Source organism: Danio rerio, chromosome 22, assembly GCF_049306965.1.
Source record: "Danio rerio strain Tuebingen ecotype United States chromosome 22, GRCz12tu, whole genome shotgun sequence".
Taxonomy (NCBI): domain Eukaryota; kingdom Metazoa; phylum Chordata; class Actinopteri; order Cypriniformes; family Danionidae; genus Danio; species Danio rerio.
In genome coordinates, this window is record NC_133197.1 from 40,474,484 (window position 1) to 40,487,189 (window position 12,706).

The window sequence follows — 12,706 nt, forward strand, 5'->3', positions numbered from 1 at the left end:
CAAAACACAGCCGAGGAGACTCTCAGATGCTTTCAGAGAAAGAAAATCAAGCTGTAGAATGGCCCAGCCAATCACCTGACCTGAATCCAATAGAGAATACAAGATAAAGCTCAGATTTGATAGACGAGACCCACAGAAGCATCAAGATTTTGTCACTCTGTTGAAACTCACACCTGAGCAATGCATGAGGCTTCACTCTCCAAATGAGAGGCGTCTTATATATGTATATGAATCAGTTTGACTCTAAAGAAACTCATTTGTCCTGCCACTATACCTCAAACAACTAGATTTAACCCATTTAAATGGCTCACAGGCATGTGTCCTCCACCAAAACAAAGTCATTTTCCGCCAACAACAGCGATCAGACCGACACTGTACGTGTTTGTACACACGGAGGATGACACTGACGCATATAAATAGCCACATTATTACAGTACAACAAGCAACCTGACACCTGCCTGCTGACAATAGCCGCTCAGATGACCATCAGCCTATTCATAGGCACTGATCACAGACACATCCAACTGCTGGCGGCTGCACGGTCTCTGGAAGCACTTTCAGGAAAAAACAGAGCAAAGGAGAGCGCAGAAGATGTGGAGAAGAGAAAAAATGTGGATGATTAAGCGTAAGTGGCACATTTTACATGCATGGAGGAGATTAATAACTGAATGCAGCTCTTTAACCACTGATTGTTGATTTAAAGGGGGGCTATTATGCAGAAATCACGCTTATAAGGGGTTGTGTGTCAGCAGTGTGTGAATATAAGCAGCCTCTAATGGTGAAAGTGTATTAATTGTGTTTGTTTATAATCAGACTTGATGAAGGAAGCACTTTGATTGACATTCTCCCTTTGTATGATGTCATCAGAGGGGGAAAGCCCCGCCCACTAGTGACCATCTCTCCCTCATTAGCATAGGACGTCAGTCTTGTATTTGAATCAGCAGTTGACATGCAGGCACTTGTAGCTCCGCCTCCTGAAAAGAGCACTCTCATTTGCATTTAAAGCGACAGTCACCAAAACGCCGTAATTAGGATCAAAGCCTAAAAGGGTCCGCTTCAGAGAGTTATAAACATTATATGTGTGTTATTTTGAGCTGAAACTTCACACACACAGAAACTTCACACACATAAACAGTGGTATTATGGGTCCCCTTTAAAAGCACCAACACAATACTCATTTGTGTATTTGAGACATGTTCGATTTCTGTTTCAGCCCCTACGGAGCACCCAAAGGAGTCCAAATACAGGCCTGTGCTGGAGGTATTCCCCTTCGCAAACACACTGCACGCTCATTTACACTCGGCTAGTGGAAAGTCCCGTGCTTTTCTCTGTTTGCAGAGCGCTGCCACACAGTTGCATTGTTCTCCAGTGCATCGCCTCAACCGCGTCCTCTCTCTTTACTGACGTGCTTTGCAAATATTTTGCACAGGATGACTTGCTTCTGCATTCGAAAATAATGCCAGAGATAATTCAATCATTCAAGATTGTAATGGACTTTTAAGTGTGGCCGTAATATTCTAGTTGTACCTGTGTTTTGTAGTGATCAACATCTGAGAACAACAGTGATTCTAGCATGAAGACAGATTACAGCTCAAATGCTCATTCATTCATTCATTTTATTGTCGGCTTAGTCTCTTTATTAATCCGGGGTCGCCACAGTGGAATGAACCGCCAACCTATCCAGCACGTTTTTACACAGCGGATGCCCTTTCAGCCGCAACCCATCTCTGGGAAAAACTCAAATGTTTTGAATGTTAAATCATTAGTGTCTCACAGGTCATAACTAGAGTTTCACACTGTTTTTTGTGTGTCTTGATCATCTCCTATACAGTTCACAGGTTTTCGTGTTATTAGCCATAAATGTGGCTTTTTTTTTTACATTTTCAATCATGTTTAGGTCAGGACTCCGGTCTGCCATTTTATTATTTCATTGCTTTTATCTACAAGGATCTGTTTGATGATGAAGGGAACATTACTCTAATAAACATCTGCTTTCACCATCATGTTTCTGTTTGGCTCCTGCTGCAGAAAACACCAGCACATTTCCTCCACCTTCACTGACTTCTGCTCACACTTTGAGTGCAGTTTTTCAGAGCTCATTACTTTAGTGGTGAAAGCAAGCTTAAGTCCACTTAACATGCTTTAGTCCACACTGTCTTAAAGTTGGCCTTTTGGAACCTGCTGGATTGTTGAACCTTGGCTTAGTTGGCGTTTCTGTGTGGAGTTTGCAGGTTCTCCCTGCCTTCGCGTGGGTTTCCTCCGGGTGCTCCGGTTTTCCCCATGCACAGTCCAAAGACATGTGGCACAGGTGAATTGGGTAGGCTAAATTGTCCGTATTGTATGAGTGTGTGTGTGAATGTGTGTGTTTCCCAGAGATGGGTTGCGGCTGGAAGGGCATCCGCTGCTTAAAAAAACTTGCTGGATAAGTTGGCGGTTCATTCCGCTGTGGCGACCCCGGAATAATAAAGGGACTAAGCCGACAAGAAAATGAATGAATGAATTTTTTCAGATGAGTTGTGTAATTGTGTAAAAACCACTGCCTCCTTTAAAGGCAGGGCAGAAATGGCACACCCTGATAGCCCCGCCCTAAAGGAATGATAACCACACCCTAAGTGACTGATAGCCCCCCCCCCCAAAAGGAATGATAACCCCACCCTATGTGACTGATAGCCCCACCCTAAATGACTGATAGCCCCAAGCTACAGGAATATTACCCGCACCCTAAATGACAGATAGCTCCGCCCTAAAGGAATAATAATCCCACCCTAAATGACTGATAACCCTGCCCTAATAGAACTATAACCCCACCCTAAATGACTGATTGCTTTACCCTGAAGAAATGATAACCCCACCCTAAATGACTGATAGCCCTGCCCTAAATTAATAATAACCCCACCCTAAAAAAATTATAGCTCTGCCCTAAAGGAATGATAACCCCACCCTAAATTACTAATATCTCTAATAAATACTGAAAGCACCACCCAAAACTACTGATAGCCCCGCCCTAAATTAATAATGACCCCACCCTAAATAATTGATAGCCCCACCCTAAATGAATGATAACCCCACCCAAAATGACATACCACCGCCCTAAAGGATGATACCCCAATCCAAATTACTGATAGCCCCACCCTATATGACAGATTGCACCACCCTTAATTACTGATAGCCCCGCCTTAAATGACAGATTGCACCACCCTAAATTACTGATAGTCTCGCCCCAAAATCAATAACCCCACCTTAAAAAATTGATGATTACCACACACTAAACGACTGATAGCTCCGCCCTAAATGACTGATAGTCCCAGCCTTAAGGAACGAAAGCCCCGCCCTAAATGACTGATAAGTTTTTAATTTCATTTTTGGAGTTATACAAAGTTTAACTGAGTATTTTAGTCAGTTTGATTGATGTAAGAGTTGACTTGTAAGCTGAATTGATTCAACTGATAAATGTAAGGCAAGATCTGTATTTACGGTGTATGCAGTAACTGTGTGTTCTTGTACCCAGAGTTTACTCCCTCGTGACCCTATGAGCCGGCTCAATCTGAAGAGAGGGTCCCCTAAAGACGAGTTTCCAAACCTGGACAGAAACCAGACCCTGATGGGTCGAATCCTCAACCTGCACATGTACACACGACAGTTCAACCGCGCCACTGAGGGCGGGGTCATCTTTGACGATGTCATACGTCCCGGACTCGAGGATCCAGGTCAGTTCATACTTGATGGATTATTTAGTTGAAGTCCACATGAACTGGAAGCTGCAACCATTTTTTTTTCGTATTGTGATGCAGAGCAACTAAATATTAAAAGAGAAAGCAGTGGGCGTTGCTTCTTTATTATACTGCGAGCTGATTGGATGTAGTAAAGTAGGCGTTTCATTCAGAAAGATGGGGGGACGGGGTTTGGGGAGAGTTATTACAGCCTATCAGACTGCTCCTACTCACCATATATCTGTGTGTTATCAAAACTGACAGCTGGAGGGGCGTGGTTAAGTGTGATAGCTACGCCCACTACCTCAGACTGACCCAATCTGAAAACAAACAGGAAGTGCATTTACAGATTTTAATTAAAGATAACAAGGGCAAACTGTTTGCTTTTCCTTAATGACATGCACGGATGAATTATTCACCGCTAGACTAGCAATGTGAGCTAACAAAATCAACATGGTTTGTTTTGATGAACCTACTAAAGGAATTTGTTAGATACCACCAGCTAGCTCTGGGTCCGAATATGCCTGTTTACGTGCGACAGCATGCCTGATAGTTTCTGAATGCTGAAACCTGTATTTTCAGATGAAGACGCTGTAAGACAATCAAAGTTGTAATGTATTTCTTAGATCTTAATTTTATTACACTTTTTAAAAATATGATTAAGTTCGGTTTCTGTGCCCGTCAATCAGGTTGTCATGGTCCTAACCTTTGACCAACACCCATTCCACAATGCCCCAGCATCCCGCTGAAGTCCGTTGTGGTGAAGAAGGAGCTGAGCCGAAAGGCAAAGCTCTCGATTTTCCGGTCAATCTCCAAACCTATTCTCACCTAATGTCATGAGCTTTGGGTCATGACCGAAAGGACAAGTTCTCAGATACAAGCAGCCGAAAAGAGTTTCCTTTGCAGACATATAGATGAGGTGAGGAGCTCTGTCACCCTGGAGGAGCTCGGAGTAGAGCCGCTGCTCTTCCACATCGAGGGAAGTCAGCTGAGGTGGTTTAGGCATCTGTTACGGACACCTACCTAAGGAGGGGTTCCAGGCATGTCCCGGAAGACCCAGGATACGCTGAAGAGACTATGTCTCTCTGCTGGCCTGGGATCACCTCAGGATCCCCCCAGAGGTGCTTAAAGAATTGTCTGGAGAGTAAGAAGTTTGGGGTTCTCTCCTAAGACTGCAGCGCCTGTGACCCGGCCCTGGAAAAGTGGAAGAAAATGAATGAATGAAGGATATTTAAGTTGACGAACAATACAATGCACTTCATATGCTTTTTTCTTGCTTACAAGAGGCATTTTAAACCTTCTGAATCAGCATGCTAAAGTGTTTTTATTAAAAAAAAAATTATGTGAGAGGTAAAAAAAAAAGGGTCTTGAAACTGAACCCTGAGGCAAGCCATAAATATACTACAGAAATAAAACCCCCTACTATAAACAACCATATAACACATGTCTTTTCAGATGGAAACTCTATGAGGCGGTCATGTATTTATATTTATTTAAGCATCTTTTACATTTGCGAATGCTGTCCCTTTATGAAATAATTCAGTGTTTGTCTGCTTTTTATTTATTTTAACAGGACAGTCCACAGGAACCAAATCAGTGGGATGTTTAGCTGGCGATGCTCAGTCATATATCCTGTTCTGTGACTTTTTCGACCGCATTATTGAGTCTTACCATGGCTATAAGGTCACCAGCGACGCTGTACACGAGAGCGACTTCAACTACGACAACCTGAAGGTGAGAAAAACTCATTGTAATGACACCAAGCGAACGTCGCACACTTTTGACCAAATATGTTTTGCTGTAATATTAATTGTACAGTTTTAAATCTCTTGGGGTGTAATAACAGCAGGCACGTTAATGTCATAACAACATTAATGAACACGTCATAAAACATATCAGAGATGCAAATCATGTCAATTGACTACCATATTGTCAAAACACTAAACTTAAATCTAACATTGGCATCAAAAAACACTAGTGTTTAACAGCAGATGCTGCTCTAGGCTAGTGTTTAACAGCAGATGTTGCTCTAGGCTAGTGTTTAACAGCGGATGTTGCTCTAGGCTAGTGTTTAACAGCAGATGTTGCTCTAGGCTAGTGTTTAACAGCAGAGGGCGCTCTAGGCTAGTGTTTAACAGCAGATGGTGCTCTAGGCTAGTGTTTAACAGCAGATGTTGCTCTAGGCTAGTGTTTAACAGCAGAGGGCGCTCTAGGCTAGTGTTTAACAGCAGATGGTGCTCTAGGCTAGTGTTTAACAGCAGATGGTGCTCTAGGCTAGTGTTTAACAGCAGATGTTGCTCTAGGCTAGTGTTTAACAGCAGATGGCACTTTAGGCTAGTGTTTAAAAGCAGATAGGCTAGATTTTTTTGAATGCTGGAGTGCTAGCATGTTGTGGTTGTGTAAAATCAGTGTATTTGTCCAGGGAGGTGATGACTTTGATCCAGCGTATGTTTCGGGTTGTGAGGTGACTGTGAGCCGTAGTGTGGAGGATTTCAGCTTTCCCAGTCACTGCAGCAGAGGAGAGCGCAGACGGCTCCTCACACTGGCCAACACAGGTACTGCAGATACAGAACAGCATACTTCTGCTTAAAGGGACACTTCTAAAAATAAACAACAACTGCTGACCATGTACCTATCTTTAATTTTATTTTCCTGTTAACACAAATGATATTCCGAAGAATGTTGGAAATGGGTGACCACTGATATTCAAAGTAGGATTCAACTACTATGGAAGTCTATTCTTATATATTGGAAACATCCTTAAAAATATATATACATTTTTTGTGTTCTTTCTGTGTTCAACAGAGGAAAGAAACCTAAACAGGTTTGGGACAAGTGGAGAATGAGTAAATGATGGCAAAATTAAAATGTTCGACTGAACTATGCCTTAAAACAGGGGAGTCTAAACTCGGTCCTGGAGGGTCGGTGTCCCGCAGACTTGAGCTCCAACTTGCTTCAACACACCTGCAGGATGTTTCTAGTAAGAGCTTGATTAGCTGGCCTGTGTCTGATTGGGGTTAGAACTAAACTTTGCAGGACACCGGCCCTCCAGGACTGAGTGTGGACATCCCTGCCTTAAAATCAGTTATGTCAAACCTGTTAATGGAGGGTCACTGTCCTGAAATCAGCTAAAAACTCTAGGCTAGTGTTTAACAGCAGATGCTGCTCTAGGCTAGTGTTTAACAACAGATGTTGCTCTAGGCTAGTGTTTAACAGCAGATGCTGCTCTAGGCTAGTGTTTAACAGCAGATGTTGCTCTAGGCTAGTGTTTAACAGCAGATGTTGCTCTAGGCTAGTGTTTAACAGCAGATGCTGCTCTAGGCTAGTGTTTAACAGCAGATGTTGCTCTAGGCTAGTGTTTAACAGCAGATGTTGCTCTAGGCTAGTGTTTAACAACAGGTGGCGCTCTAGGCTAGTGTTTAACAGCAGACGGTGCTCTAGGCTAGTGTTTAACAGCAGATGGTGCTCTTGGCTAGTGTTTAACAGCAGATGTCGCTCTAGGCTAGTGTTTAACAGCAGACGCTGCTCTTGGCTAGTGTTTACCAGCAGATGTTGCTCTAGGCTAGTGTTTAACAGCAGATGGTGCTCTTGGCTAGTGTTTAACAGCAGATGTTGCTCTAGGCTAGTGTTTACTAGCAGATGCTGCTCTAGGCTAGTGTTTACCAGCAGATGCTGCTCTAGGCTACTGTTTACCAGCAGATGCTGCTCTAGGCTACTGTTTACCAACAGATGCTGCTCTAGGCTAGTGTTTACCAGCAGATGTTGCTCTAGGCTAGTGTTTACCAGCAGATGCTGCTCTAGGCTAGTGTTTACCAGCAGATGTTGCTCTAGGCTAGTCTTTAACAGCAGATGTCGCTCTAGGCTAGTGTTTAACAGCAGAAGCTGCTCTAGGCTAGTTTTTAACAGCAGATGTTGCTCTAGGCTAGTGTTTAACAGCAGATGACACTCCAGGCTAGTGTTTAACAGCAGATGTTGCTCTAGGCTAGTGTTTAACAGCAGATGCTGCTCTAGGCTAGTGTTTAACAGCAGATGTTGCTCTAGGCTAGTGTTTAACAGCAGATGTTGCTCTAGGCTAGTGTTTAACAACAGGTGGCGCTCTAGGCTAGTGTTTAACAGCAGACGGTGCTCTAGGCTAGTGTTTAACAGCAGATGGTGCTCTTGGCTAGTGTTTAACAGCAGATGTCGCTCTAGGCTAGTGTTTAACAGCAGACGCTGCTCTTGGCTAGTGTTTACCAGCAGATGTTGCTCTAGGCTAGTGTTTAACAGCAGATGGTGCTCTTGGCTAGTGTTTAACAGCAGATGTTGCTCTAGGCTAGTGTTTACTAGCAGATGCTGCTCTAGGCTAGTGTTTACCAGCAGATGCTGCTCTAGGCTACTGTTTACCAGCAGATGCTGCTCTAGGCTACTGTTTACCAACAGATGCTGCTCTAGGCTAGTGTTTACCAGCAGATGTTGCTCTAGGCTAGTGTTTACCAGCAGATGCTGCTCTAGGCTAGTGTTTACCAGCAGATGTTGCTCTAGGCTAGTCTTTAACAGCAGATGTCGCTCTAGGCTAGTGTTTAACAGCAGAAGCTGCTCTAGGCTAGTTTTTAACAGCAGATGTTGCTCTAGGCTAGTGTTTAACAGCAGACGCTGCTCTGGGCTAGTGTTTAACAGCAGATGACGTGCTAGGCTAGTGTTTTACATCAGAGTTCTGCAGGACAGTGATTCTCCAGAAGGACTGGACACTCCTCAATCAGAGGGTTATACTTCATGCTGATGTTTATTGTTGTGCAGCTTTAGAGCAGCTTGGCGAGGATCTGCCAGGGAAGCTTTACTCCATCGATGAGCTCAGCCATGAGAGTGAGGACCGCAAGGTTGTGATGGAGTTTCCTCCAGCTTCTCTGATCAAGATCGGTGTGGCTCGTGACTGGCCTGATGCCAGAGCCTTGTGGTCGGTCAGAGTTTATAAGCTGTGTATATTTGCCTTTGGGGAAATTTTGCTTATTGAATATGTTTTCCCCTCACATTTAGGTTGAGTAAGGATGGATCCCTGGCTGTTTGGGTGAACATGGAGGACCATCTGAAACTGGTGTCTTACAGAAGTGATGCTTCCTTACAAGAGGCATTTAAAACCATCTGCATCAATGTGCAAAAGGTTTATCTTAATGACATGGGTCCTAATACTGAACCCTGAGGTATCAACACCTTTCATCACATCACGATTGTTTTTCTTTACAGTTGGAGACACTATATAAGAAACTAAGGCATACGTTTATCTGGAAGACTCACTTGGGCTGGGTGGTCAGTTCACCAGCGGAGGTGGGCACAGGCCTGAAGGCAAGCGTCTCTGTAAACCTGCTGAATCTTGCCAAAAACAAACGCCTGGATGACATCCTGGATAGACTACGACTTCAAATGGAAACGACAAGTATGGCAAGACTCTGTTTAAACATTCATTCATTCATTGTCCTTCGGCTTCGTCCCTTTATTCATCAGGGGTCACCACAGCGGAATGAACCGCCAACTATTCCAGCATATGTTCAACACAGTACTGGAAAACATCCATACACAAGCACTCACACACACTGATACACTATGGCCAATATAGTTTATTCAATTCCTCTACAGCAGGGGTGTCCACACTCGTTCCTGGAGGGCCAATGTTCTGAAAAGTTGAGCTCCAACCCTAATCAAACACACCTGAACAAGCTAATCAAGCTCTCACTAAGTGTACTAGAAACTTCCAGGCGTGTGTGTTGAAGCAAGTTGGAGCTGAAGTCAGCAGGACACTGGCCCTCCAGGGCCAACTTTGGACACCCTTTGCCCTATAGTGTTTGGACTGTGGAGAAAACCTGGAGGAAACCCATGCCTAAACAGGGAGAACATGCAAACTCCACGCAGAAATGCCAGCTGACTCAAACCAATGACTTTCTTGCTGTGAGGCCACAGTGCCACCCACATATCTTGATCATTGTTGCAAATATCAACATTTCATAATGGTGGTCTGAGTGCATTAAAGTTCACGAGGCAAGAAAACCACAATACCAACCCTGCTGCTGGAGATCTATGTTTATGCAGATTTCAGGTTCAATTCTGACCAAACACACCTTTGATTAATTATCAAGTGCTGGAGCTGAGCTCTGCGTGAAGGTAGATCTCCAGGAACTGGAGGACCTCTGTGCTAGACCCTTTGATTTAATGAATAATAACCTAAAACAGGAGCAGTGCCCACCAGAGCTGAGAAGTATGATCATATTAGTCCGGTTCTGTCAGCGATGCATTGGCACATAGTCTAAAAATGTACAAATGAGATGCAAATGTGGTGTTTTTTTATATGTGCAGGCGATCCAGGCGTCTACAAAATCAGCAACCTGCAGACTATAGGTGTCACTGAAGTTGGACTGACCCAGCTAGTGGTGGATGGAGTCAAACTCCTCATTAGAATGGAGAAAAGACTGGAAAATAATGGGGGCATCGATGACTTGGTTCCCGCTCAGAAATGAAGCAGCAGGGTTTTGGCTTCGTGAGAGCTGAAGGCTCAGGATGCAAGACTTCTTAGGACTGCCACAATATCTATTTTATGTTGGAGGATATGCTGCACTAAAATACACAACCCAGGCTCATTCTGGAAACATAGCCCCGCGGACGTTTCTGGTGACCGCAAAATACACCCCGGGAGGTACGTATTTGTGCAGTTTTTGTTTTCACGCCTGCGCTGTTTTCGTGTTACGCCACCGGAGGCCGCTGTCGAGCGACCGTCTGTCCGACTGAATGATTGACTGGGCTAGCCAATGGGCCGACCTACCCTCCTCCTCCTCCTTCCCTAAACCCAAGCAACGAGATTGGTTTTCGGATTTCACCACATTCTCACCCTGTTGTTATGAACTCGTTCACTTTAATTTTTTTGATTCTGATTTTTGTAAAGAGGAGCCCTGTGGCGTTCGCTTGAAAAAAAATGAAATGCAGCCATACGTACCTCCGGCCATGTAAATTCGGTCTATAGAAACGTCTGTTACGTTTTCAGAATGAGCTTGGGTTGAAAATATATTGCGAAAAACAATGTTATTGTCATCAATGTTATACGTCAGTCATTATAAAATAACAGAATGACAATATAATAGCAGCACAATGCAAATACACTCTTCCAAACAACACATATTTCATTCCTAAGAACATTTCATTTAACTATATTCATTAACAGTTTAATAATCAGGCATTGCAGTCAGAATGTAAAAGCGATAAATTCATTAATTATAATACATATAAAATACAGTTGTTAACATTAACTATTGTTTAGAAGCATGAAATTGAACGTAAATAATGCAAAAGTAAATGTTGATCTATGATTAATAAATGCTGTACAAGTGTTCATTACTAGTTCATGCTATGAATGCAAATAATTAAATATATTAATTGATCCTGGATCATCAATATATAAATTGACTAATGTTGATCCTGGATCATCAATATAGAAATTGACTGATGTTGATCCTGGATCATCAATATATAAATTGACATGTTGATCCTGGATCATCAATATATAAATTGACCAATGTTGATCCTGGATCATCAATATAGAAATTGACTAATGTTGATCCTGGATCATCAATATATAAATTGACCGATGTTGATCCTGGATCATCAATATATAAATTGACTAATGTTGATCCTGGATCATCAATATATAAATTGACTAATGTTGATCCTGGATCATCAATATATAAATTGACTAATGTTGATCCTGGATCATCAATATAGAAATTGACATGTTGATCCTGGATCATCAATATAGAAATTGACTGATGTTGATCCTGGATCATCAATATATAAATTGATCAATATTGATTCTGGATCATCAATATATAAATTGACCGATGTTGATCCTGGATCATCAATATATAAAATGACCAATGTTGATCCTGGATCATCAATATATAAATTGACTAATGTTGATCCTGGATCATCAATATATAAATTGACTAATGTTGATCCTGGATCATCAATAAATAAATTGACTACTGTTGATCCTGGATCATCAATATATAAATTGACCGATGTTGATCCTGGATCATCAATATATAAATTGACTGATGTTGATCCTGGATCATCAATATATAAATTGACTAATGTTGATCCTGGATCATCAATATATAAATTGATCAATGTTGATCCTGGATCATCAATATATAAATTGACTAATGTTGATCCTGGATCATCAATATATAAATTGATCAATGTTGATCCTGGATCATCAATATATAAATTGACCGATGTTGATCCTGGATCATCAATATATAAATTGACCGATGTTGATCCTGGATCATCAATATATAAATTGACCAATGTTGATCCAGGATCATCAATATATAAATTGATCAATGTTGATCCTGGATCATCAATATATAAATTGACTGATGTTGATCCTGGATCATCAATATATAAATTGACCGATGTTGATCCTGGATCATCAATATATAAATTGACCGATGTTGATCCTGGATCATCAATATATAAATTGACAGATGTTGATCCTGGATCATCAATATATAAATTGACATGTTGATCCTGGATCATCAATATATAAACTGACTGATGTTGATCCTGGATCATCAATATATAAACTGACTGATGTTGATCCTGGATCATCAATATATAAATTGACTACTGTTGATCCTGGATCATCAATATATAAATTGACTACTGTTGATCCTGGATCATCAATATATAAACTGACTGATGTTGATCCTGGATCATCAATATATAAATTGACTACTGTTGATCCTGGATCATCAATATATAAATTGACCGATGTTGATTCTGGATCATCAATATATAAATTGACCAATGTTGATCCAGGATCATCAATATATAAATTGATCAATGTTGATCCTGGATCATCAATATATAAATTGACTGATGTTGATCCTGGATCATCAATAAATAAATTGACTAATGTTGATCCTGGATCATCAATAAATAAATTGACTAATGTTGATCCTGGATCATCAATATAT

The 12,706-nt window shown here is 41.7% G+C and overlaps 1 protein-coding gene across 1 annotated transcript; it reads left to right on the forward strand.

Annotated features, from left to right (window-relative positions):
• The first annotated feature begins 579 nt into the window (after positions 1 to 579).
• Positions 580 to 11,046, forward strand: zgc:172076. The gene is given in 10 exon segments (NM_001113598.1): positions 580 to 625; positions 1,214 to 1,260; positions 3,509 to 3,682; positions 3,685 to 3,707; positions 5,284 to 5,444; positions 6,133 to 6,265; positions 8,487 to 8,643; positions 8,724 to 8,847; positions 8,931 to 9,120; positions 10,035 to 11,046. Coding segments are annotated over 8 exon segments (954 nt in total). The 5' UTR covers positions 580 to 625; positions 1,214 to 1,260; positions 3,509 to 3,677; the 3' UTR covers positions 10,196 to 11,046.
• Positions 11,047 to 12,706: the final 1,660 nt, after the last annotated feature.